Source organism: Catharus ustulatus, chromosome 17, assembly GCF_009819885.2.
Source record: "Catharus ustulatus isolate bCatUst1 chromosome 17, bCatUst1.pri.v2, whole genome shotgun sequence".
In the NCBI taxonomy this organism is placed as follows: domain Eukaryota; kingdom Metazoa; phylum Chordata; class Aves; order Passeriformes; family Turdidae; genus Catharus; species Catharus ustulatus.
In genome coordinates this window covers 8,628,137-8,654,660 of record NC_046237.1, presented here as the reverse complement: position 1 = coordinate 8,654,660, position 26,524 = coordinate 8,628,137, and the positions used below count along the sequence as shown (strand labels likewise).

The 26,524-nt window shown below is 38.1% G+C and overlaps 1 protein-coding gene across 7 annotated transcripts in view; it reads right to left on the bottom strand.

Moving 5' to 3' along the window:
• The window catches only part of ZMYND8 (zinc finger MYND-type containing 8), a 44,988-nt gene that overhangs the window by 11,247 nt on the left and 7,217 nt on the right, over positions 1 to 26,524 (bottom strand). For 5 of the 7 annotated variants that reach the window (XM_033075042.2, XM_033075041.2, XM_033075044.2 and 2 more), the window contains exons 2-12: positions 23,732 to 23,802; positions 13,435 to 13,583; positions 8,860 to 9,078; positions 7,882 to 7,995; positions 6,988 to 7,080; positions 5,634 to 5,721; positions 4,946 to 5,001; positions 4,419 to 4,496; positions 3,322 to 3,437; positions 1,822 to 2,303; positions 1,329 to 1,469 (exon numbers count right to left, since the gene is read on the bottom strand). In XM_033075042.2, coding sequence (XP_032930933.1) covers positions 1,329 to 1,469; positions 1,822 to 2,303; positions 3,322 to 3,437; positions 4,419 to 4,496; positions 4,946 to 5,001; positions 5,634 to 5,721; positions 6,988 to 7,080; positions 7,882 to 7,995; positions 8,860 to 9,078; positions 13,435 to 13,583; positions 23,732 to 23,802 — 1,607 coding nt within the window. The remainder of the gene's footprint in view (positions 1 to 1,328; positions 1,470 to 1,821; positions 2,304 to 3,321; positions 3,438 to 4,418; positions 4,497 to 4,945; positions 5,002 to 5,633; positions 5,722 to 6,987; positions 7,081 to 7,881; positions 7,996 to 8,859; positions 9,079 to 13,434; positions 13,584 to 23,731; positions 23,803 to 26,524) is intronic. The other 2 variants (XM_033075047.2, XM_033075043.2) reach the window with 1 other exon arrangement.

Sequence of the window (26,524 nt, the reverse complement as noted above, 5' to 3'; positions counted from 1 at the left end):
CTGTTATTTTTACTTCCTTTTCGCTGAATTGCAGACCACAGAGTGCTCCTATCACTCTTCTGAAGATAAAGTGTCTTTGTTTTCTGGACTCTCACTTTTGTTTTTGCAGAGAGAAATCCTGTTCACATCGTGTATGACAATGAGACACAATGAGATATATTGGAAGCATTCTGACATCCACAGAAGAACCCATGTCTGGCACAGCTGACACTATTAAATGAAGAATGGTTGTTATTTTCACTCTCATCACCAAAAAGTGTATTTCATAAAAGAGATTTCCCTAACCCTGAAAAAACCCCAGATATTCTACTTGAGAGTATACAACTTCTTTTATGGTATTACTCATGGATCATAACATCAGATTTTCCAATCTATGCTATTTATTCAAAGTGCTCCAGCTGATGTCTCCCATCTGTGGCTCAAACAACTGCATCACTGTGTATTTCTTAGTGTTTTTCCAAATGCATTGTTACCTCAGATGAGGTGCCAAACAGCTGCAGTGCAGCAGAAGAAATTAATTCAACAATTATGTCCACACTATGACCCACTGAAAAATAGACTTGTGAGCTTGTATCCAGAATCAGAATATCTCTAAGGCACTGAAGACATGAAATCATGATTTGAACTTCCTGAAATACCTGGCAAACACCAAGGGGCAAAATCCTAATTCTCTCTGTAATATCATGTGGAGGTAAAAAGCAACCAGAAGTGAATCAGAACGCTCACAGGAACCAAGCATGACTGAGGAAACTGATTTACAAGTTTGGCTTGCAGAACTGTTTTAACTTAGTACTTACCTGCTCCATCTTTCAAAATTCCACAATCCCAGAATTTACTTCTAGGGAGTTTCAAGACTTCAAGAATTCTGCTAATTCCTTTCATCCATCTATCTCCCTAGAGAGGGATGGTCAGTGAGGAGGTGATGTGAAGGCAGCAAGAGAGAAGCCCTAGTAAATCCTAAATCCTAAAGATCACAAGGAAACCTTGCCAGCAATTCACTTGAGAGAGACTGAGTGGAGAAGAGCAGCAATGTTCATGCAATTACAACCTTTAGAAACTTACCTACTGTTCAGACATATTCATTTGTATGGTTCAGCTAAGAAAAAAAAAAATCCCTTAACTACTTCCTTTCATCAACAAGAAACAATAACGGAAACTTTCTTTTACAAGATAAAACCCCAGTATATCTGATGAACCAATTACATGTGTGCCTCATTTAACGGGCTTTGTTCATTTAAAGCCACATACAAGCACATTTGTTCATATTATGCTGCACTGACACCACCATCATTTGTTCAGCTGTAAGAATCAAACACATCAAAACTAACCAAGGTTAAGATTCAGAATGCTTCCAGGAGTGGAAGTTCTTTCTTGCTTAGCAGAGATTGGCGTTGATGCTTGAGGAGAGAAAGGTTTGGGGCTGCCTGACAAGCTCCCTGCTTGACCTGTTCTTGTTGGTGCTGGAGAAGCTGAAAAGGTACAAAATTAATAAAGACAGATTTAAAACCAGAACACCTACTCATGACAATTCTTTTATTTATTTATTCATTTATTTCCATTCTTCATTCACTTTAACAGTTACAGCTATTTCCTGCTACTTAAATTGAACAGGTTAGTCACTTTTTAAGATCATTCATTCCTTCTCAATGTGACAGAAAGAACTGTTCTTATCTGTGATATTGAAAGTTAAATGCATCTCTTTTTAAAAAATTCTTTCATAAACTATAATACCTTCATAAAGTCATAATACAGCCTGTCTTTAAAAAGTACATGGAATAAAACTAGTCCATTTCCAAAGTCCTGTACCTTCTTTTTTTTTACCTGTATTTTTCTCAATGAAGTCCATGGATTCCTCACTGGCACTAAAATGACTGGAAGTTGCTTTTTTCTCTGCATCCTGCTCAACATCAGAGCCAGTGTGAACTGATGAGTTGGTACTCATTGGTGACCGTGGCATATCTGTCAGTGAAATCCTGCGGCCGGTGCTACTGCCCAGCATGGACTTGCTCATCAGAATCTTGGGTGATGCTGTCATATCAAAATTCAGTTTGATTTTCTCTTGTTTGTCTGTTTTTGCAGTTCCAGCAGCTGGGTTTGCAGGGTCTAACAACATTTGGTATTGATTGTTGGGAGTATATGGTGTCCGGAAAGGTGCATAATTAAACACTCCGAATTTTCTACGAATGTTATCCACATAAACCTCCATTTCTTGCATTGCACTATTGAAGATGCTTTTAGTCTTTTTCACAGAAAAAGGAATTTCTTTAGACATGAGGTAGCAATTATTTATTGGAACCCAGGCCCTACATATAAAACAGAGAAATAAAAGATAATATAACTACATTTCACACTGCGAATTGACACTGCCAACTTTTATGCACTTACTAATTTATTTCTGCTTAATCATAAAGATATGAATAGCTCAGATTATTTTAAAGATCCATCATTACATTCTTTTAATATTTCAGTGCTTAGTTTTGGTAAGTAAGCAAATTGCATGCCTTGGATTACAACTGTCCTATTTTACTTTACCCAGCAGCAATAAAACATGACTTAATGCTGGTCAAATATGACAAAATATTCCTAATTGGAACAGTCTATGTAACTGCAAGACAACCACTGCTAAACAATCTATCTGTCATGGCACAAAAATGTAAAAAGCAGGTAAGGAAATGAATACTTCAAATGCACTTTCTTAGAAACATTTTTACACTCCAGGCCAGGTTGGCCAAATTCCTCAGTGCCAGGAAAAGTTCTATCAGGAAGTATTGGACAGATTTTATTTACCATCAAATGAAGCAGAACTGCTGAAACTGCTTCCCATAATCCTAAGATAGCAGAAACCTCGATTTCATTATTCCATGACCCTGTATAGTTGGGTTTTTTACAGTTTATAACAAATCAACTTGGATTCATCATGGCTGTGCCCATCTAAGCAGAGGATTCACAAGTACAAAGAACTCCCTTCAGAGCAAAACTGGCATTTTAAACACAGGTTATATTTCTGTATTTTTTAAACCTACAGGTGTATGCATATTCCCATAATGTTTAGACAACATAAATTACTTCATTGGTTTCTTCCATCTTTAACAACTACAGTTCTCACCAGCACAACACCAGACACAGGAATTAAGCTGCACATTCACCAGATTATGTAAGTATCTTACAGAGTTCTAAAGACATCATGTAGGCAACTAAAACTATGTTTGCTACACTATTACACCATTTGTTAGGGTGTTCTAAAGACAGGATCCAAAAACTTGCAAGCACACTAAATTCCAACAGAAATTTTTTAAGTACAGCCTTTGGTTCAACTCCCACCTGTCATGTTGGCCAAAGAAACGGGCATCGACCTGCCCATCCTTATCCCTCAGTGCTTTAGCAGGCCAGAATGGAAAGCCTTTGAGTTTAGCCCAGACCAAAGGGTGGGGATTGCTCTAGAGGAAGAGGCAAAATACACAGTAAGAAAATGTGAAGCTTCAAATCTAATAATAAACACAATTTTTTAAAATTGTATGTATTACTTAGATTAAATAAAGATCTAACATGCACAAGGAATTTGCCAAATACAAGATTCCATTTTACTGTAAACATAATAAATCCTGAGAGGACAAACTGATGAAATTATATTTTTAAAACTCTCAAAATGAAAAACCTTACAAATCTTGATTAAACTTCTAATAATTGCACTTCGTAGTCCCCTCCAAATATATAGCATAACGTAAGTTAGGCAAGAGCCAATCTTTGAAATGCTCTAATTTTCACTTAGGCTTGTGTCTTGCCAGATCATAAGACACTAAAAAGTCCTTGACTTAGGGTAAGCACTACTTAGTAACAACCAAAACATCAATGTGTCATCAACATGATTCCCACACTGAATCAAATACACAACACTGTTCCAGCTACTAAGAAAAGGAATTCTTATCCCAGTTGAAACCAGGATAGATCAAGAAAGAACTTGATTACACACTTGTACTTAAGAATCTCAAGGTGTCTTCCCAAATTTGGTTCAGTATTAAACAGCAAACAGACAAGTTATCAATGGGTCACAGAAGAAAAATCAAGTCTGAGCTGATGCCCATTAGAAAGAGCCGTTCACATTTCAGAAGTCATCTGAACACTGAGGGTACCTCAGGTAAGCACTGCTGGCACAAGGCAGTTACCTGAGGACAGAGAACTTGTGAACTGGCTGCTGACAGCCTTTACAATCATTTCCAACTGGACCAATCCTTTTGTGAAAACCTGCAATCTTACAGCTAAGTCACTTGAGATAGTTTGACTCCACAAGGATGTTTGGTAAACTGCAGCAGCTTTCCTTGACTCAGTAATCACCCCAGGTTGAAAACAAAGAGGGGATAGCAGGCAATGAGAACTGCTAGTTTAATGTAGTAGTTAGACTACCATAATTCTTAACTTACACAAGGCTCACAAAACCAATTCTCGCGTTTTTGGCAAGCAGCTAAATAACATTCCGGACATACTTCAATTTCATTCATCTGGAAAGACAAAGCAAAGTTATTGAAGAGATAACCAGAGTCCCAAGTGTGGTCATTTGCATTTATTCAGAGGAAAATCATATTGTTACAGTAAAAGAACCACAAAAAGTACATCTACACATCAGAAGATGTTGGTCTCTTTTTCCAGCTCCAAATATTCATTAGCATGACAGGTGCCTTTCAGCAGAATCCATATATTCATTTTCTCCCCTGCCCTTCCCACAAGTCTTAATCATAAATAGGGAATATCCTAGTGGAAGACACATTAGCAATGCCTTTGCCAAATGCCTTTCTGTAGGCCATGGATATGCATACCTAAATGTAAGAAAACCTACAAAAATTATAAATCTGCAATACACATCTTGGAAAATATGTATTATGTCACTCACAAATACATTACATTGAACACTAAAAATACAGAACAATTAATTTAATCAGGGCACTCATACCTCATGCTCACAGATTTTGATGATGACTTTTGCTGTTTGTGTCAATTTGTGATTTCCTGAGGAAACAATAAAATGCTTTAACCAAGAAAATTGTTATGGTAGAACCATGATAAAATCAACAGTTTTCAGATATAAAAGTCATCCATAAAAACAAAAGAGAAGATCTAAAAAAACTACATAAAAACACATGCATGAGCTACTTGCATGCATGCTTGCAAAAGCAGAGCATCAGCACTTTTCTTCTCAATGTAGCATTTAATAATCATTAAATGCTCCTTTTTGTAGCCTACTGCAGCCTTCCCACCACTGACACACTCTTTCAAAGAGAGATGTGCTGGATGATCTTCTCAGTTAGGTCTCAATTAAGTGCTATACAATACAAAACATGAAAGCAATTTGGGGGCTGGAACTAAATGATGCAGATTGGATCAGGTCATCTAAGGCCCAAACCATTCCATGATTATGATTCTACCTTATTAGAAATGTTTTCTCTAAGGTGCAATAAGCAAGTGACAGCACAGGTTGTATCTGGCCCTACAGTTTTATTTATTGTTGTTAAAAAAAAATTGTTGTTTTTAGGCACTATGGTCATTAACAGGAAGACACTTTCAGTATAGAAGTCTACACTGCTCCATGACTTTATCTCCAAGTTTCAGATCTGAGGATGTAAATACATATTAATACCTACCCCCATTGTAAATAATGCAGTTGTGCAAAATCCATTTGGCATCAGCCAAAAATGCTTCAGTGCAACCGTACATTTTCTTTTTAACATTCTGTAAAGAAGAAATTAAGAATGTATCAGGGATCAGAGATCAGTAAAAAGTGAGAGCTTCTTCCTGAATGTTCTGTCCTATCAGTCAGACAATAAATAAAACTGACCCCTGGGGGTGTTTAAGGCCAGGTTGGACAGCTCTGAGCAACCTGGTCCTGTGGAAGGTGTCCCTGTCAACAGCAGGGGCCTGGAGATGAGCTTTAAAGGCTCTTCCAACCCAAACCAGCCTGTGATTCTATGATATTTATTTACTGCAGACTTAAGATTCTAAATGCTTAAGAATCTCTCAAATTCAAGGCGCCTTTTGACTTTCCTGGAAACATATGAACTGTCTAAATTAAATCTAAATAGTGAATTATTTAGATTAACATCTCAAGCATTTCCAAAAAAACATATTTCCTAACACAGGAACACAGTATTTCTGCAGAAATTAGTCTTTGGTTTCTTCTGCTGATATATTATCATTCCACAGCAGTTTTAATTTTTACAAGACTCAGGAAAAATTCTGGTCACAGTACATTATGTTTGATATTACAGTCTACCTAGAGGGTAATGCAATTTGATTAAATAAAATCAGTCCTGTGGTTTTGTTACCATACTTTATACCACAAAAACATCGGCCTCCAGTGTAAGGACACAGAGAATGAAAACTTGTCTCTTCACCAGGTCCTGACAGAACAAAGCTCTGCAATGCTTCACTCTTCATTAAGCAACAGAGAACGGAGAATTTCTTCATTATGTGTACTTTCAAATTACTATTGAACTGAGAATGAAAGTTCCATTTGACTGTTTCTTTTTTCTTCTACACCTCAGGTGCAGTGGAGATTACAGTATTTGTTGAATGATCAGTAAAATGAGTCTGGAATGACCCCTGGACATACATCAAATGGCTCCTAATTAATGATCCATAATGATCAAATGAAACATAATGCAACATAATGATCAAATGAAAATTCTGCTTTAAGAATTCTCTCCTGGAGATCACTCATGGAATCAGATTAATTTAATAGGAGGAAGCCAGCAGTATCTGACTTGTCTTTTTCACACTATTTTTTCCTGAGCATTTGTTAGTGGCTCAGACTGAAGTTCAGTTAAGATATGATTGTTTTTAAGCTGTAAATGACCTGACTTTCACAATAACCAAGAAACCACACCACCCATCAAAATAATTTCAAACAACTTCTCTCCCCCTGCCATCAAACATTTTAGAAATGTTACAGAGAGAAATCAAACTCAAGAAACTTTCCTCCATTAGCTTCATACAAACCTTCTCTAATGTACAAAGGTCCATTGGATGAAAGATATATTCTGCATAATCTGGGTGTTGATCCAGTGAAACTGGCTTTTGAAATGGCTCTGTCTGTTAGGGGAAAAAATAACCACACTGGTTACAAATACTGAACAGTTTCATCAATGACACAACACTCACTCATGTTCTAATACTAAATCCAGCTGTGTTATCAGGCAAAATTCTTCAAAGGTAATTATAGACTTATGAGGTAAATTATTAGCAGACCAGGAACTAAAAGGTCTCATTTAACTGATTTTTCATATGCTGGATGTGATGAACTGCAAAAATCACAAAAATTGGGGGATTTGTAAAAGTACTGTTGTGATTTACAACACACAATGGCACATGTTTTAGACACACAGAAGGAAATTTCCTCAGCATTTCAGAAGTATGTGATACAAGCAATTTCTGTGGTAAGAGCACTTGTAATAACAGAGAGAAGCTACATTTAACACATACAATCAATAATGCAACAGTGTCAGTGCTAGGGCTCCTGTGTCCATATAAACACATTGGGAAGAGATCATGTCTCCATATTCCCCTTTTATGTCCAACACAGCACTGTCCACTTTCAGAGAGTAAGAAACCACCATCTTCCACTGGAAAACCACACTGTACTTCCATTACACCTACTGAAAATACACCCAGAAGTTACATCATGAAACCACATTTTAAATGCATTCCAAAATAGTCTGTCCAACCTAAACTAATCTGTAGGTGCTAGACAGGTGGCAGCTAGAACAGAAGCTGTCACAGACAATCTGATAAACTAAACTAAACATTCATCATCCACTAAAGGAGGTAAACCCCAGATTATGACAAACACAGGATCCAAGTATTTAAACAAGAAAACAACAAAAACGTCCTTACCCCTGGCTGTTTCATTTTCTGTAGTGCAAACTTCAGTAGATATGATAGCTGTTCGATGGTGAGCATTGTCATTGCTTTACTCTGTGTTTCTATGCATTCTGCAACTGTGATTTTCTAAAAGTTCAGATTAAAAAAACACTTTGTCAGCTAAAATTTCTAGACAAATCCTTCTCCACTGAAACATTCTATCATTAAAATGAATTACAATAGCTGTTTTATAGGAAACAAAATATTTCTGATAATGCAGTGTAAATATTTCAGATGCCTGTTTTACCTGGGTTTTGGCCTGTGTATATTATCAAAAAAGAAGAAAAAACAAAAAAAAGGAAAAGACCAGAAAATTGTCCAGCATCTTCCAGATCATGCAAAGTGAATATCTGAATACATAAAATTCCCAAATACAATGTGGGTTCAGAGCAATGTGAGAGTGAGAAGGTCACCTGGGCTCTAATAAAATAAGCGATCAGAGGAAAACATGCCATAAACCAATTTGCTTTCATTACAGACACTTGGATGCTAAGTATTCTCTCCTCAGATATCACTGGAGAGGAATGATTAAATTCTTCCACAGTAATAAAATACCCGCTTGTTTATGTAGACCCTATAGTGCAGTATTTTCTGCACTGTCGAAAAGTTAACCAGCCCACCAGTAGAAGCACAAGTTAAACAAGCGAAAACTGCAGAATGATTTCAGAATTACTGGTGCCTGATGAAGGTATCACTGTGAAATGGTGCTTCTCTGGAACTGGAGACACAAAGGAAGTTGGAGACTCGTGGTAAGAAGGCAAACACAAGCCAGGTAACACAGAGAAAAAGTGGTGAAACAAAGCCATGGATGCCTCCTCTTCTACACAAATTTTTCTGGTATACCTTGACCAAGAGGCAATGTAGGAATAAACCAGAAACATTTCAGAACACAGAAAAAGCTGCTTAAATCTCAAAGCCAAGAAAGAAATCCACTCCTTGTATCAAACTAACCTCACATTCTGGGCAAAACCAATCCCCCTCTGGTTCGGCTGTCAGTTTCAGACACTTAGCATGATAAACCCGAGGACAGAGCTCACAGCAGAGGACTTGGCCTTCCCGATGACAAACCCAGCAATAGAAATCATTCCGTCCATCCTGCGGTACAACATCAACAGGGTCTGTGGTGAGTGGCTGCTTCATATAGTAAAACGGACCATGTCTTAGTTCTGACTGAAATGTAGGCAAGAAAAACAGGTTTGGTTTCAAAACAAATTTGCATTTTTTCAAATCATAATAGTCATAATATATAAGCAAACAGCAATTTACAGAGTTTGATTAACATTTATGCAAGCACAGTAACTTAGTCATTGCACAAAATCATTCATAAAGAAGTTTACTGCTTATTCAGATGCCGAATGCCAATTTGCACTCAAGACCAGAAATAAATTTTTTGGCAAGTGAGGGCAAGACATGCAATCCAACAAGAGCCAGCAAACACTTTCAGCTTCAGAAAAGAAGTTGCTATAGAAGCCATTAGGCCCTCGAAAGTCAGAATTTCATGGGGCCGCGCAAGCTAAATACCGAGATATTTAGTGGTGGCTAAACCTGGAACAACTGAAGAAGTTAGTCCTGAAACAAGGAGCTGAACACCATGCAAATCTGCCAAAGTTTGCAGCAGTTTGGAGCTTTGTACCACGAAGCAAGCCAATGCTGATTTTGATTAATAAGGCAAATTGTAGAGAAGGATGACAAAGGAGCAAATTCACATCCTGAGCAGCCACCTCCGCTACAGGAGAGATTTCATTCACCACCTAAACGTGTATCACAATTTAAGACCCACATCTCTACTGGTTTGCCTGCACTAGAAAACAGTATTAACTTTGTAACCTGGTCTTCCCCTTGAGCCTGACAGCTCAAAGATGATACAGGTGACGCCAAAACACAAGAAGTGATGAGCCTGGGATGGTTTAAATGGGTCCAGAGATACCCAAAGTTTGTTGTATCATCTTTGAAGAGCTGGTAACATTTATTGGAAAACTACTTGCTATTTATTAATGACAAAGGAACTCAAATTCTCTGTTTGGTATTCATGATAGGGGTGGTTTGCTGAGGAAGGAAACAGCCTTGAGATTTTAGACAGCTCATTTAATGTGACTCTCTCGTTTGATGTAAAACCACTTGCTCATGACTTCATTTGCAATTATCCAAACACTTGTAGTCTGAAGAACCATTTTGTTTGATTCTCAGGTCATTTTGCAAGTGTCCTACACCATTTACAAATCTGCAACTTCTGAGACTCTCGAGCTGTCACACACCCACGTGATTCACAGAACAGGGCAGCCAAACAAGTGTTCTGTACCTTTGAGGCATCCTGAACAAAATCATAAACAATGTCCCCAGAAAGCACCAGCATGCCACCTTGAACCATGGTATTTCTAGATACCTAAAGTTACAAAGGAGGAGGTCTAATTATTTTCAGGAATAAGGGATCTTCAAGGTAGAAGCAACAACCCACCTGAAGATGTTGTATCTCAAAAAACCCCCCAGATTATCCAACACTATACATTATTTTAGGCAAAGAAAGGATGTTATCCATAAACACTCTGCCACCTAAAATTTCACATGTTTTTGTGCCAGTTTTGGTGGTTTTCATTTTCTATTATACAGATGATAAAGCCCAAAGAGACACTTTGTTCCCACCACAGAAATGGGCCAAGTGTTACTTCTGTACTTTCTATGTACACACATTTAATGACGAAACAAAAATTTCAGAAGGATGATTCTATGAGATCTTGGAATTTTGGTTCTATGAGATCTTGTGGAATAAGTGAGACAGAATAAGGGTTTAAATCCATTTCAAATTAATTACTACAACAAGCATTCAAACAAAGAAACCAGAGTGATGAAAGTTGTAATTTCCAGTGCAGAAATATGTTTTGTTGCAGCTAAATGCACCACAGCTGTGAGACCAACATCTCAATCTTGTATACATGGAAAGGCAGCTATGGGGCACTTCCTCCACTGCAGATAAAGAAAATTACCAGAGGAATTTCATAAATATTCTAACTTTGAAGTGGATATAAGTAGTATATCCACACTAACTTTGTAAGCTTCAAAGATTCTGCTTTAAGACAAACATACAACCTGTGAACCTTCCACAGGAATCATAACATCCAAACTGAAGTCAATTTTTGCTGGAATGTGAGAGAAACTGGTTTTCTGTTCAAGGATGCTTTTATCATTTAGACATCTATCACTTTATTTTGCCTAAGCCAGGTTTAAGAAACAAAACAAAAAAGGGTTTAGAGACTCAAGAGAGACCCAAAGAACAAAACTAAAAGACTGAAAATTAATGATTCAACTGCATCAAGGGACTTTTTCACTTGTCCTAGTCAGAGTAATATGTTTAAAGAATTAAAATTTTAATAGTTAATAAAGTTCAAGCTCAACTAGGTGATAGCTTGCTTTAAAGGCTTTATTGAAGTTATTAAGACCTGTAGAATGACAAAGAAAACTGAAGAAAACAAACAACAGTATTGTAGTGCTGTTTTGGAGAGAAAAAGATCACTATTTATATTTAGTTTAAAATCATATTGAAACAAGCTGACAGCTTCAATTACATCATAACTGACCACTTAAGTGTCAGAAGTTCCTGATTCTTCACCTTAGTTACATTCTACAATTCCTTAATTCTTTGCTTGATTTTCAGCACTTTAAATACTTGACGACACCATTCTGAAGATCTGTTACCCACAACATGTAATACAAAGCTTTGTGCAACTATAATTTTAGTAATGGTATCTTGAAATGTTTAAGTAATGTAGAATATCAAGTTAGAAGTTTCCAGGGAGGCTGTCATACCTCAAAACAGATTTATCAATCAATCAGAACCACAGCTATCAGCTACATCAAACTCATCCTGAGACCAAAACCAGAACCTATGCTCAGCTCACATCTGCTCTGCAGTAAAAGAATCTAAAAGCAGCTCCTGCTACCACAGAGAGAAGAGTTTGAACCTATTTAGACACAACAATCTTCAGCATGCCCACTTCAAATTTGACATGCAAGACAACATCAAATGAAAAGCAACTTGTAAAAGCTAAACAGAACTAAACAGATTATATTTTCTTGCTAACTTGTAATGAACACAGCAAAATAAGCAAGTCTGATAGGTTTTCTTCATTAGATACACAACTTTATTCTATCCTGTACATTTCAGGTCTGAGATACCTGGAAAACAGAAAAGTATTTACCAAGGGGAATTTATCATGTTCAACAACTGCAACTGTGTTTTCACATATATTTTTAAATGCAGGAAGAAGAAGTGGAAATTAATACCCAAGCATTCAATTCCACTGTTTGCAAAATTATCTCTGCACCGCACAGTTACAAGCTCACACTTCAGAGGGGCAATACCTGCCCAGGAAATGTCCCAGATGTAAAGGAATAAACCCAGGCTGCAGTGAAGCTCAGCAAATGCCAAACTGAGCCCAGTGCACTTCCACATGATACAGTTACACCTCCTGATTATCCTGAAATAAAATACAATTTACACTGAGTTTTAAGGCCTGATTTATTGAGGGTTTTTGTTCCAGGACAATTACAGTCAGTAGGAATTTCAATCTCTTTGTTCACCAGTGCAATTGTACCAGGATAATGTAGATGCTCTTATGCCAGGAGAAAATGCTTTGAACACTCACAACTTAATCCTGTGCTTATAAAACATTGGCAAAAAAACCCATGACACAAAAAAGCACTTTGAAAAATACAAGGGCATGTATTAGGACATCAGGTGTGAAGTAACTTCAGTAAGGTTGAAGACTGCTTTCATGTAATCTACTCCAAGATGATACAGATGCTTTACAGCATTTGCTTTCAATATAATTCATATAATTCCTTCATGTGCATCACACAATGAATCAGAAATTGTCAAAATCTTGTGGAGTCAAGTTCTTCTAAGAAGGACAACAAATGCTCTCAATTCAGCATTCAGAAGACAGTAAAAATAAGGTTACAAGCATAAAGACTGAAAAGTCAGTGTGACTTTGATTTAACTAGTTTGACAGGAGTGTAGACTGCCTGGAAATTTTAAGGAAGGGGAGAATACACAGAGCACCAAGGTGGAGCTGACTAATGGGCAGTAGGAAAGGACTGCAAGCAGATGAGGAACTTCATTGACTTTATGAGATCTTTATTAATCTAGGTTATCACACTGCTGAACATTTCCTGCTAATGGTTTTAATAAAAAAAACAGCTATTGCTGGTTTTGTTATTGTTATTATTCATTATTGTCATTCATAATAATTCTGTTCCAAATTGCATTTATTGGTTATGTATCTTATTACCTTTATGAAATCACTAAGCAGGACACAGGTGGTCTTTTTCAACAGATGTAAAACAATATTCAAAGAGCATTCAAATCAAAATTATAATACCAACTCCTACCCCCATTGCATTCAAAAATTAATATCCATTCCTTAAGAGTACAAAAATGGAGTTTCCTTAAAGAAGGCTGAGCTCCTGATCAGCTCTCTACATCCTCTACTGTTTCATATTGGAGTGTAATAAAACCATGACTTCTCTTACCTGCTCTTTATTATTACTGTTCAATAGACCAGGCTTCTTTTTCTTTTTTATAGGACTTGTTGATGCATCTTGAGGTGAGTGGCCATTGGAGGAATGTGGAGGGCTGGGGAATTTCCGTTTTTGTGCTGTGCGTTCAGCAGAGCCAGGATCTGTAACAAACACATGGTTAAATACTGCAAACTGATGAAAAATGTTCCAACAATGTTATGGTTTGTCATTCACACTCTTCAAAGACTTTTATTTCATCTTTATAAAGTACAAGTATTTGCAACTTCATTCTCTCAACAAAATTTCAGTAATCCCTAATGAATATTAAATGCTCAGTTCAATTCAAAAGAACTTACTAATATTTTTCAAAAGAAACAAGTACACAATCAGCTGTAGAGGACAGTTAGAGAACAGTGATAGGATTCTGACAAAATACAAGTGAAATTTCATCAGAGTTGGGTCAACAAGTTTAATTTTTCCTTAAGCTTTTAATGCACACAACAAAACAGAATTATACATAGAACCAGAGGGATCAGAATTCAAAAAAATCACAAGAGAAACAACTGAACCATCCCCCCAGTATTTAACTGCACAGAAAAAAATTTTAAAACTCCAGTGGTTTTGGCTACTTTCTACATGAATCTATAGAAAATATAGTGCTATATGATGACTTCTGATTGACCAAAAGCTTGGTTAACACATGTCAAATTAACATTTAGGGAAACTATAAATAAATATGAAAAATACATGAAAATAGAGATGGAATGACATGTAACTGAAAGAGAGAAAACAAATGTAGGAGTGTTTGCCCATCCTGAGTTTTACTACTCTACAATAGCTACACCAGGCTAACAACATCTGGAATTTCAACAATTCCAACAAGTCTAGAAGTGTCTGCAACAGTTCTGGGATTTCAGCAGTGCTGCTCAGCAGACATGTTAGTGTCTCAGAGAAACTCTTCTGCTGACATAAGTTATAAAATGCTGGCAAAATGTAGTAAAGCTGGTTTAAATAAACAAACAAAAACTTGTCATGCTTTGAGCTTTGACAGTAAGACCTATGAGTATTTTCCCTTGGCACACCCCTCCCCTGTTACAGGTACTGGCAGCATTTAGCACCAGTTATGTGCTGACAGCCTTGGCTGAAATCAATCAATACAACGTGTCTGAGGCCACGATCGTTACTTGCTGTGTTTGGATTGGAGCAAATCTGCCTCCTGCTCCATTTAGCCCCAAATTTAGATTGATTTGACAATACAAAGAGCTGCTATGTCACCTCCATATGTGAAAAACACAATGTCTGCTTCCTCCCCTCCTTAAGCAATTATGACAATAAAAATGCCAACACAGCACAAGTGTGCTGACAGGAGACTCAGAGGGTTTGTCAGTTTAGCTGATTATGCACAGAAGGTGGCAGAAGAACTCCTTAGGCTGGGATATGCTTCACATATCCCAAGAGAGCTGTGCTAATCCAGCTATCCTGGAAGAAACTGCAGCATCAGTGTCAGCTAAACCAAAGCCCACAACTAAATCAAAATGATCAAACCTAAAACCAAACAAGCTCTGAATGCTATTTTTTTTTTCATGAAAGTAGAATGGAGCTTACTCAGCGTGGGAACTGTTTGCAAAAACCAGCATCATACCATGTATTTTCTCATCTTCCCATCACCACATTAAAGTCTTTGGGTTTTTATTATAATTTGCAAACAATACCCTCAAAGGGGTCTCTAAGCCCAAGTTTCTCACCACTAAATAAAGCCATCCCTGTAACTCCCTGAGGAGACTTGGGTTTTTATTTCCAGACTGTACCTATGCAGGCACACCTTAACCAGGAGGGGACATGGACAGCAGAGTTTTCTGCCCTTTGGCTTTCATTTCTCACTTCCAGGCACAAAACTGCCACCAGTGGAGCACACCAACCTCCTCTCAGCTCTTCAGCCTCTGATGGTGGGGCTTACTAAGAAGCTGTGACACTGCACATTGTGTCTCATCTCTGAGAACATCAGCTGTAAAGTTCCTGCCTCCATAACGCGATGCTTTTCACTTTTAAATGTTGTTTCTTTCCTAAACTAACTGATTCAGAGTCAGGAAAAGTGTTAAACTGTTATTAGCTAAACCAGAACTGAATGACTATTCAGTCACAGCCAAATCCAAGCTACAAGTCAGCAGAAAAGGTGCTGATTCAATACCAATCTTATTAAGTGGTCACACAAACATATATATTTGGTTAAGTAATTTCAAAAACTACTTAAAGTGATGTAATTTTCCTCCTTGGTTCAAGAAGCCTGAGTATACTGGGGATTTTTCAAATCAACTAGTGGTGACTCATAGACAACACACAAAAACTGACCTGAAATACACTTCCTTTTTTTTTTTTCAGCTGGCAAGTTATTCAAATGCACAGAGGTTTTCTTGAGGCAATGTAACTGGAAAAATTAAGGAATAGACAGGAAAACAGCAATGCACAGGCATATTTTTTCAGATTTAGTTGTGCTAGTGGAGCAGGACAATGTCTTTAACTACCACAGTACCAATCTGTGAGGGACTTGATAATATGAACAATCTTTTAATTCAGATCAAGCAACAAAAAATGGTAGCATCTTCTTAAATTCTAATTATGATTTTAAAAATGCATATTTTGTGTGAATTTCTTTCAGTGAGAATACCCTGTTCAGCACAAACTGATGCTTCTCCCTCCCTGTCTCTCCCAGCTGTGTGAGCAGAGCTCCTACAGCTGAATTGTGAGCCAGGTCAAGAAACAGATCCCTGTTAAAACAACCTGTCAGGAGGAAGGTTAATTTTTAATTTTGAATCATTTCCTTAGTGTAGGGTCACTTGAAAAGAGTGAAACAAATCTGGGGGGGAAAGAACAAAACAGACCAAACTTAAAAGAATAGTTGTTTAAGGGGTGGACTCGAGTTTCTGCTCCAAAAGGGAACAGTCAGAATTTCTGTGATCTCTTCTATGATAAGTAAATATTTTTCAAAAAGTGTTTAATGAGCAAGAATGGTCTCACCTTAGGAAGGATCTCACCATGCCAGCCGGTCACTACTGAACTCCCATCACACACTGAGCTCATCAACGTGAACCAAACCTCTCATTGACAAACCAACTGTACTAAAAATATTAATTTTGCCAAGCAACCTTAGTCTACTTATTTCTTGATTTTTTGTGTGATTTTGCTTTCTTAGCACCATTTTAAAAATGTGCTTCCAGCTCAAGTGAAGAAATAGACACCTGAAATAACTTTTTAAACTCTTATTAAAAGTTCCCTGGGTTTACATCACTAGGTTAGCATTAATTGGTCTGTGATGTTGTCAAGGTTGACAATAAGCACCTCTGAGTGCTCTTGCAAATCATTCATTGGGGAGCAACAAGCTAACCTGAGCTTCACCTGAAGCTTAAATCTTTGTTTCTGTATGCCATCATGTGACTGAAGGATTAGTAACTACTGCTCCCAGGAGATAGACTAAAGCACACTTAAACCCTAAAGCAATTTCATTTGACTGTTTTGTAAGTCCAATTTTATGTGATGGCAATACACTTTGTAAGCAGATAACTACAGTAATTACTTACTATAGTTTAGCTTTAAAAAATTATAAAAACAAACAAAAGTGTATTATTTATATCAGAGATCTTATCTTGCTGCAGCATATGGAACACAGACCACAACCAAATATTTTTATCCTCTGTGTATTGCACAGTGCTGCACAGTAAACACTCCATAGCAGGGATTCCTGACAACTGACAAGTCTTGCTTTTCTCAACAGAAGCAGGTGCCAACTCAGAAAACCTGTAAAAGTAGGATGTTGTTTCTCTTGCTTTTCCTGTGATATTTAAATGTAATTCTTCTTGAAAACAAGCAACATCAACATGCTTTGCTGTAAGAATGCAACATAAACTGCTCAGTACCACAGACTGCCAGTGACACCCCCTTATGCCCTTATTTTCATACTCATTTTTGTTATTTTTTTAATTTAAAAACAAGCTAAATGCAATCAAAACAGTTCCAGACTAAAACAACAATGAAATCATGTCTACATATGTATTTCTAGGCATCTCTTACATTTGTATTGTTTTTTCTCCTGATAAAGCCTTAACGAGAGCTAAAGTTAGGCAAACAAAAAAAAAAGCCTTCCCAAAAGTGTGGAAATTGCAGGATAAAATCTTTTACTGTGAGAGAAGAACTATCCTTCTCTGAGATTGTGTGGATAGGAAGAAAAGTCTTGCATTTCAAAATAAAGTGAAGAAAAAAAAAATCTTAACTATATCAAGTTGACTTTCATGAAGGGTATTACTTATTCAAATTCTGTACCTAATTTTCTTAAATTGTAGATATAAACCCTATGAAAAATGAGCTGCTTACTGCTTGGAGAATAAAACTTTTCTGTTCTGGAAATTTTCAGAAAGTGAGGAGAGGGAAACTAGGAACACATTTGTTTAAACAGTAGCAACAACAAAAAAACAGAAATTAAAAAAGCTTTTCAACATGATTTGTGATAAAGATGGTAAGATTAGCAGTCACTTTGGCTCTCCAGGAGCCAGAGACAGCAATGTGTTTTCTCAGTGAAAGTATTATTTTAGCCTCCCAGGAGATACCAGTAAACTGAGACTTAGCCATACCAATGAGTTTCCTTTGATCTAAGTAGGTTTTTGATATCTCAGTGCAAGTGGGTCAAATATGCAAAATTCTGAATAACATTTCCAACTAGAAACACAACCAATTGTTCCATGTGAGTCAGACACTCAGAAGTGTCACTTAAACAGCCCAAGGCTACTTCTGTTAACCTTCATTCCCAATGCCATGCTACACCTTTTATTAGGGCACAAACAGTTCTGCCAACGCCAAATCAAGGAATTAAATGTAATAAAATGTAACAGAACAGAAAATTTATTGAAAAGAGTTGCATGAAGAATTAATTTGATGGATTTAAGAAACAGCTATAAGAAGGTAGCCTGAGAGAAGGGACAAGAAAAGAAAGGTGACTGAAGATTGCTTAAGCTGTCATTACCTGCAGAAGTGTGTATCTATGCCTTTAGAAGGGACAAGAAAAAAAAAAATCACCTACACTGTCATATCTCTACTCTTTCTCAAAATCTCTGAAAGCCTGTACTTTAAATGGCAGAGAGTGTAACCATGAAGAAATCTGACAGAAAATGCTGCAATATTAACTTGCCCCATTTGATAGAACAGGTTTCAATTAATAATTTAGATGAATTCCAGAACTGTGACACCTTCCAGTTAAAATTATTATCCTGAATGGTTGTTAAAAGATTTCTGATTTTTTCATATCCATTACCTGTAATACTTTAGCAAGGGTAACTATCTTAAAAACTTTATAAAACCATGGATTTAGCTGTTAGGACTTACACTCAGATTTGAAGAATTTTAATTTTCTGCCAGAATTTTGAAACATGATGCAGTTGCAACCAGCCACTAAAGCCCTGTTTACATTCCAGAAACTTCAACTGCTGTAATTAACCCAGTCCAGTTGCCTAATGTAATAAATAACAGAGGTCAGCAGTGGTTGTGTAAATTCTGATGAACTCCTGCCACGTTACAGTTTCACACAAATATAAAAATATGTTGTTAGTTGTTTCTTCTGTAGGACTTGGGGAGATAAAGAAACAAATCCCACCAACTTGCAAGGTAAGAGCTGAAAGGCAGTGGGGGACTTGCAGTCCCTCCTAAGGTGGGACTGCTGATAGCAAGGGCTCTGCACTAGAGACAAAAGCCCAGGGCTGCACTTCTGTTCCCTGCAGGAGTCTCAGCTTCACACTGGAGTAAGAATCTCATCTCTGTGTGATTAAATACTTGGAGTCACTACAAAGAAAGCTGATAGAGATGTACTATTATGAAACTGTTACAAAATGGATCATGCATTCTGGGAATTCCATTTAATTAGTCATTTTTGTATTTATATTAATTGTATTTGAACATTTTACTGCTGAGAGGAGTTGCTAAGACCAAAGCCTTTAACACAAACCTGAAAAAACCCCCAAGCCTGCAAATGTCATAATTCTCCCCATTAATCAGTACATTACTCAGTATGTTTTATGCCAAGCTAAGACCATCTAACGACCAGCTGTCCCTGCTGAGGTGAGGCTGCTCCCAGCCATGTCCAACATCTGCTCAACTCCCCAGGTTCAGTGAGAAAAGCAGGTAGAAAATAGCCTCTCCACCCAAGTCCTAAGGGCCAGCAGAGATGCAAAGGCAATGTAGATGTATGACTGATGATGGCAAAAAGAGAGTTAAAGAGCTCCTTTTGACTGGGCACTACACAGGCAATGGCTCCAGTATCAGCAGAAATACATGAAAACCTACATGGAAGTCCATCTGCCACCACAGCTTGCTACTGTTGGCAGCTATGTAAGTTAAACTAGCAGAAAGGAATTAAAAAAAAAATCTTCTAGGTTAATAGGAAGAAAATACATTGCAGAGAGTTCATTCTGTCCAAAGAGAACAAGTTCAAGTGAAGACAGAATTTGCTCTGGAACCAAAACCTGAAAATGCTTGGACATTTATCCAGAGACCTTGCAAGTCCCCTCTTGAAATAAGGATAAAAAGTAGTCCATAAGGCTGGAACAGAAGTATAACAAGATGTTTCTGCTGGACATGTTAATGTAACATATGCAAAAGACAAAATATAATCCTGGAATCCACAGCCTCTCTCCTTCACTAAAGGGCAATCCTCTGTTCACTCTTATTTTCTGGTTTTGAACTCCTTGCATTCTCTTTAAGCTGCCATTTCTCATTTCCAGTTCTCAGATGCCTTTTGCTTTCTTGCTCTCATCAAGAGAGCAGCATATTTTAAAACCTTGTCTTTAACAAGGCTGCACATTCACAGCTTATAAACAGATCTAAACTACAACTTCTGGAGTAACTCTTACTGCTCTTTCCCACCTTACCAGGTATCTGTCCCCACAATCTGTCCCAAAGTTTGGAGACAAGCACTTGTGTGCAACAGGAGGGTTAATCAGCTCACGATTCAGACAAAATCTGGTACTACAAAAAATGATCCATTTTCTGCTAGATCATCTGTCTGACACAGCTGACTGCAACAGCAGAAGCATTACAGCCAGCAAAGGAGAAGGGTAGAGAAATGCAGCTGAACATGAAGGACTCCATAGCCCTGAACCCAGCTATAGACTCACTTTATCTATCACAATGTAAAGTAAGAAGTGCCAGTGATGGCTTTCAGCTCTGCTTTCATTCCAGCCTAGCCCTGCCTAAATGCTTGCTAACAAAGCTCCACACTTCCTGCACCCAACTGGTGTATTCCTGCCTTCTCTCTTACACCAGTTCTGGCAGGCCCCCAAGCTGTTCCAGCACACTGAGCTAGTAGAAAACTGTTCATATTTTATGGTTCACTTAGTTTCCTGCCAGCTTAGGTATGGAAGGAAGTGGATAAAACTGCTGCAATGAGCAGTTTGACCAGCTTAGGCTGCTTTGAAACCACCATGTTACCTAGACCAATTCAAAGGCTGTGTTAAGACCTGTGTTACAGATTAAACAATGCATGGGTTTAGTTCAGCTTAAACTGAACTGCAATTGAATTATAGCAATTAAACTGCTTATACCAAAACAAGAATGTTCATGAAGAGGTCTGCATCAGGCTAATTGGTATTAAAGCAATTAAATTTATTTCCCTACAACTTTGTTTGGACACAGCCTCACATGAGCTGCACAAACCATTGCTGGGTGAGAGGTTGGAGTCTTGCAGCACATCCGCTGCTCTAGGTCAAGTCTGAAGCTGTACAGTGCCACAGGCTGATCTCCTCCTTAGTACAGGCTTCTCACACATCAAAAAACCCAAACAAAGCACAAAGAGCTTGTGCTCCCCACCAGGTTTGCCTAGATAGGGCCAACTTCCTCAGCTATATCCTCTGCAAAACACACAAAGCAAAACTCTGCACAAGCTGATGGCTACAGGTAGAGACATGGCTGCCACCATCCCACCAGCTGAGAACTTTGCTGCACCTTTTCTGCCTTGCACAGAGCAGAATAACAGTTTTGAAATCCTGGTTTCTGACTTCTCTGCAGAAATACTGCACTGAACTACCAAAGAAGCTTGTTCAATCCAAATAACAGGAGTCCAGAAAGATGCATTACACCAGGCCTGTAATGTGGCCAGCTCTTGGAGATGACACTAATGATTCTTTTCTTTTCTGTGAGAAACTCTATTTTCAACTATTACAAAGTTCTATCACTAATTTACAGATTACGTTGGATATACAACAAAGAGAAATTATTTACAGGTAAGTCTAAAGAGTTCTTTACATCCCACATTCTTCACTGGAAAAAATATAAGCCTGTAAGGGCTTGGGGTGGGTGGTTGTTATTCTTGTCCTTGGAGCGTGCTGGCAGGGATTTTATCAAGATACATGCTAAATTTAACAAACCAACTAAAGTAAATCAGTATTTAGTTAAATAAATATCAATTCCCTTATTATTAAAGTGATTCAACACTTCCTAAGTTTTATCTCTACTATGGTGATACAGAAATGCCATTTACATCACTCCCACTGGTATTTAAAACACTAGGAGAACATCCATGCATGGACCAGTGGTTTCCACACAATGAGAGCTTGGGTCAACCTAAACCAGCACTGTGGTAAGAGTGGATTTGGCATCAGCTGGTTCAGGGAATTGCAACAACAGTGAACACTATGAAAACACAAGTCTCTTTCTGCCAGGTTAAATCCCTCTGAGCTGACCAGTTCTAATTGTTAAGAGCCCACAATGCAAGGGAAGATGCAATATCATGTGTGTGAGAAGGCTGGGCCATGACAGACTGACCTTTTCAATAACCATGATATTAAATCAGCTCACTGTCCTAAGAAATTTCATCTCAACCCTACCAAGCAAAAAGTTTCCTGTGGGCTTCATTCACTGAAACAGCATATCCTAAGGTCAGGGCAGCACTAGAACTAGCACGAGGAAATGGAAACCTTTTGTATGGCACATACACCTGTTTGTGGCTGATTAAAGCACCAGAACTAAAATGCAAACATCTACAAAAGTAGATATCAGATTTTTAAGTGTCTTTTAGACATTAACTACGTCAGAGTGATGGAAGTAATGGTTTAGCTCAGTTAAGGCATGCAGAACTCATATTAGTACTAGAAAGTGGGCCAGTGTTTCTAAGGAGAAATAAAGATGAGATTTCATGGGCAGCTAGATGTATCTGATAACCCCACTGTCTGTTACACCAAGTTCTTACGTTATCAAACTCTTTCATAAACAAACTGGTCACTACAACAGCAGAAGAATGTTTCAGCTGTTAAGTTGGTTAGAAAGTTCAAGTGGCTGGGATGTGACAAGCACCACAAAGGAAGTAAGTGGTGGAGTGCAGAGCCAGGAGCTTACCCCAGTCAGTAGCAACCATTAAAGCAACAAAAACATTTACTTTCTGCTGGCTTAGAAAACTGAAATACAAAGAGAAGTAAATACTGAAAGCAGTCCAGTGGTGAAGACTGACACACAAGACCAGGAGAAAAGAGAGAAAAGGACAGGGAGAAGAGACAAAAGGAGCCAAGTATATCTCTTCTAAGGTGTCAGATCACACTACTACCTCACCTAACCATACCACGAGAACTGAAACAAGAAATTTACAGTCTGTTAACACAAATAAGACCTGGATCCAACTTTATAACCATGCTATCCAGCCAAGCTTCCTCATTAAAAAACACACAGATGATCTGTGCCATGCCTTCCAGACAATCCCACCTGCACATCCAGAGTTAACCAGATTTGTGAGCCCTGCTGTAGGAATGTGAAGAGGAACTGGGTATGTGCCAGAACTTTAAAAGGATGGTAGTAACCATTGCTGCTGTTTTAAAGAAAGGGCTTTCAGGTAAACTCAGCTGCAAGTACAAAAGGAGATGGACAGGCATGAATGTCCATGAAATACATACTGCTCAGGGGACTAATTTCTGTGGGAGTAACTCATTACAGTAGGAAACACTACCTTAATAGTTTTGCTGCTGCTACTACTTTCTCCTGTCTTGCCAATCTAGAAATACTGCTTTAAAGGAAGCCATGATAAGTGATACAAGAGGTTTTGGCAATTTAACCTTAGTTATTCACAAACCTGAAATAACACTGAAATGTTTGTGTGTGCAGATTTGATATATAATGAAAACCAAGGAAAAAATTAAAACACTTCCTAATATACAGTAGTAATTGTAAAAAATACAGTGAATCTTGAGTCTCCACTCAAGAGTAGCTTCATAGTAGATGACACAGCCTCACTATCCTGGTTTACAAATAATTGTGTTGCAGAACCTAATTGAAACATTCCTCTTACCTTTGGATCGAGTGGAGATGTCCATCCCCTCCACCACCTCCTGCTCTGCCTTTATTTCCTCTTCAGCCAAGCTGCAGGATTCAAAGAGGTGAATTAGAATACTTTATGGACTGTATTAATCTCATTACTTACTTCTATCCCTTAAGTTCAACCCAACACTGTCAAACACAACAACATTAAAATTTCTGATGGAATGAAAGGTTTGCTGTTTGCCAGAGCAAACACTGATCAAACACAGAAAACAATCCAGGTGCACACATATGCTGCGAGTTACCAAACACAAAAGTTACATTTTTGTACCAAAGACAGTCTTGTAACATGTACTGAAGATTATGGCAATGTATGTATGAACTGTATGTGTGACAGACAAACAGGAATTCTGTTCCTTGCAGCTTCTAATCTCAGATAAACCATGTGGACAGATGCCTGCCAACATTTAAATGCTCATCAGCATTTGTGAACAGATTAGCTGAAGTAACAGACTTAGCAACACAGAACAACTTGCAAAATTAGAAGGTAAAATATAATTTTAAAAGCCATTAAATAAATAATTTTAAGGATTTGGTAAATAGACTGTATATCAGAAAACTGAATATTTATAATGTATTGGCAATACAGTATCACCAATTATTAACCATAGAGAGTAAACAGTATAGAGTTGTTACCATTCAATCCCACACAGTCAGTTTTCATTTGCTCCAGGCAGAATTAAATTCTTACAAAGTACATCTGACTTTCTGAAATTCTACTTGTGATATTCTACAGTCATTCATGAAAAACAACTCAATCAATTTGGCTTGTTAAGTCACTTTGGGGAAAGAAGAGGAAAAATTAACAAAAATGAACACAGTTACAGAGCAGTTCTGGAGCTGTGACTATCCTAGAGGAAAGGCAAAAGAAAACATACAATGTTGAAGCAAACCCAAATTCAAAATGAAGGACAAAGGGGGTTCTGGAGCTTCAGGCAGGTATTGCAGTGCCCACCAGAGCACATCATGAGGCATGTAGATCCTCTGCTGTACTGGGACAATTCACCACCCAGTCTGTGGATGGAAGTTGCTGCTGACACCAGTCTGCACTGACCCAGCAGATCATGAATTTCTGCTGCTATGGCTGAGGTTCCACTCAGCCACCCCAGCTCCAGGGACAGGGCCAAGAGGGCAGCTGGAACCTTTGCTTTAGCCACTGTGTACAAATCTGCCTGAGACATCTCATCAGAGCTGGGAAATAACAGTGAGGACTTGGTTACATTTATACCAGAGAAACTCTTCAGCCTGACAAACAGTTTACATTAGCAGGAGTTTTGTTACGGGTATAAGTTAAAAGAGGTTTCTTAACTAAGTAAAACTCAGCAGTAGAAGGATCTTTTAGTTTGCTATTTGACAAAACTACTTTTAATCAACTGTGAGTTACTGGGGGATTGGGTTGCAATTCCTTTCACAGTTCTAAACAGCACAGTTATGTCAGCAGAAATTTTACATAAAAGTTAACCAAGCTCAATGTAGAGAAAACTCAAAGCTGAGAAGTTCCATGAATGCCAGAAATCATTATTCTTTGTCATTTGGATATAGAAATAATTTACAAAATAAGCTCTTTAAAGTCACAAATACTGAAGGGAAGTTCTAGTCTACCAGCATCTACCTCCCAGCTCCTGGACTATTCTGCTCATTGCAGGAGCAAGGCAGGGCACCCCTGTGACCAGAATTATGGTAAATGTGTAGCACAGTTGACTGTAACACAATACTTCTCAGATTTATTTTGCATGGGCAGATTAAATGCACAACACAGCCAACCATACTACAATGCTCACACATTTACTATGCATGGGCAGATCAATTATTCTGCACATTTGTTACACCCTTTCCCAGGGGCCTCAGCAAAGAGGAGCTGGCAGTGGCCTGCAGACACCAAAACATTTCATGCACCACTTGCCTTTGCCCATTCCTCTCCTAAGCAAAGGGAAGGGATGGGCTCATGGGATGGGTTCATTGTTCTCTTACAGTGCTGCATTGGAGTTTTTTTCTTCCCCTCCCTCTTTATAAAATCCTATTTCAATAATGCCAAACTGTAACAAACCCCATATTTTTAAAACATCATGTATATATAATCAGTAATGCATTCAGGTTAATATGTATTCATACCCAGTAATTCTGTAAGACTGGAGTAATGTGGCAGTGCACATGAACTGCTTCTAAAATACAGGTCCAGTTCCAGACACAGACCAGGACATACAAGGCTTTACAAGACTCAGGTTGAACATTTATGCTCATTTTACATAGGTTGCTACTAAAAGGAATGGTTTCCCCAGTCCTTAACCTCTTGTTCCAGAAATCATGTCATTTTTATCCAAATCAGTTCTGGAATGTAACTCACTGTGCAGCTGGACATGCAGAAAATAGGAGAGAACCACACAGGGAGAAAAGGGCACCACCCTTTCAGCAGTTCACATTTAACTTACATTAAAGCCATCATAATATTCCAGACCCATCCAAATCTATCAGGTAATTTGGTTTAAAACAGAACCACAGGGGAACATGGTACAACATCAAAGATACAGCAGTTGGCACAAATCAGTACAATCCAGAGTTGTGCATGAATCCTGGCTGAGAAATGGGAGTGATGGGTCAATACGGCAACACCACAGCAGGAACTGTTCCTACTGCCCTGACCAAAGCACCAGGAGATGTTTCAGACTGACTGAGGATGTTCAGCGTCCCTGGGCCCAAGCCCAGCACTGCAGGGGGTTACAGGGCAGGACTCCTGCCTATTATTACAGCATAGCAGGGTTTTTCA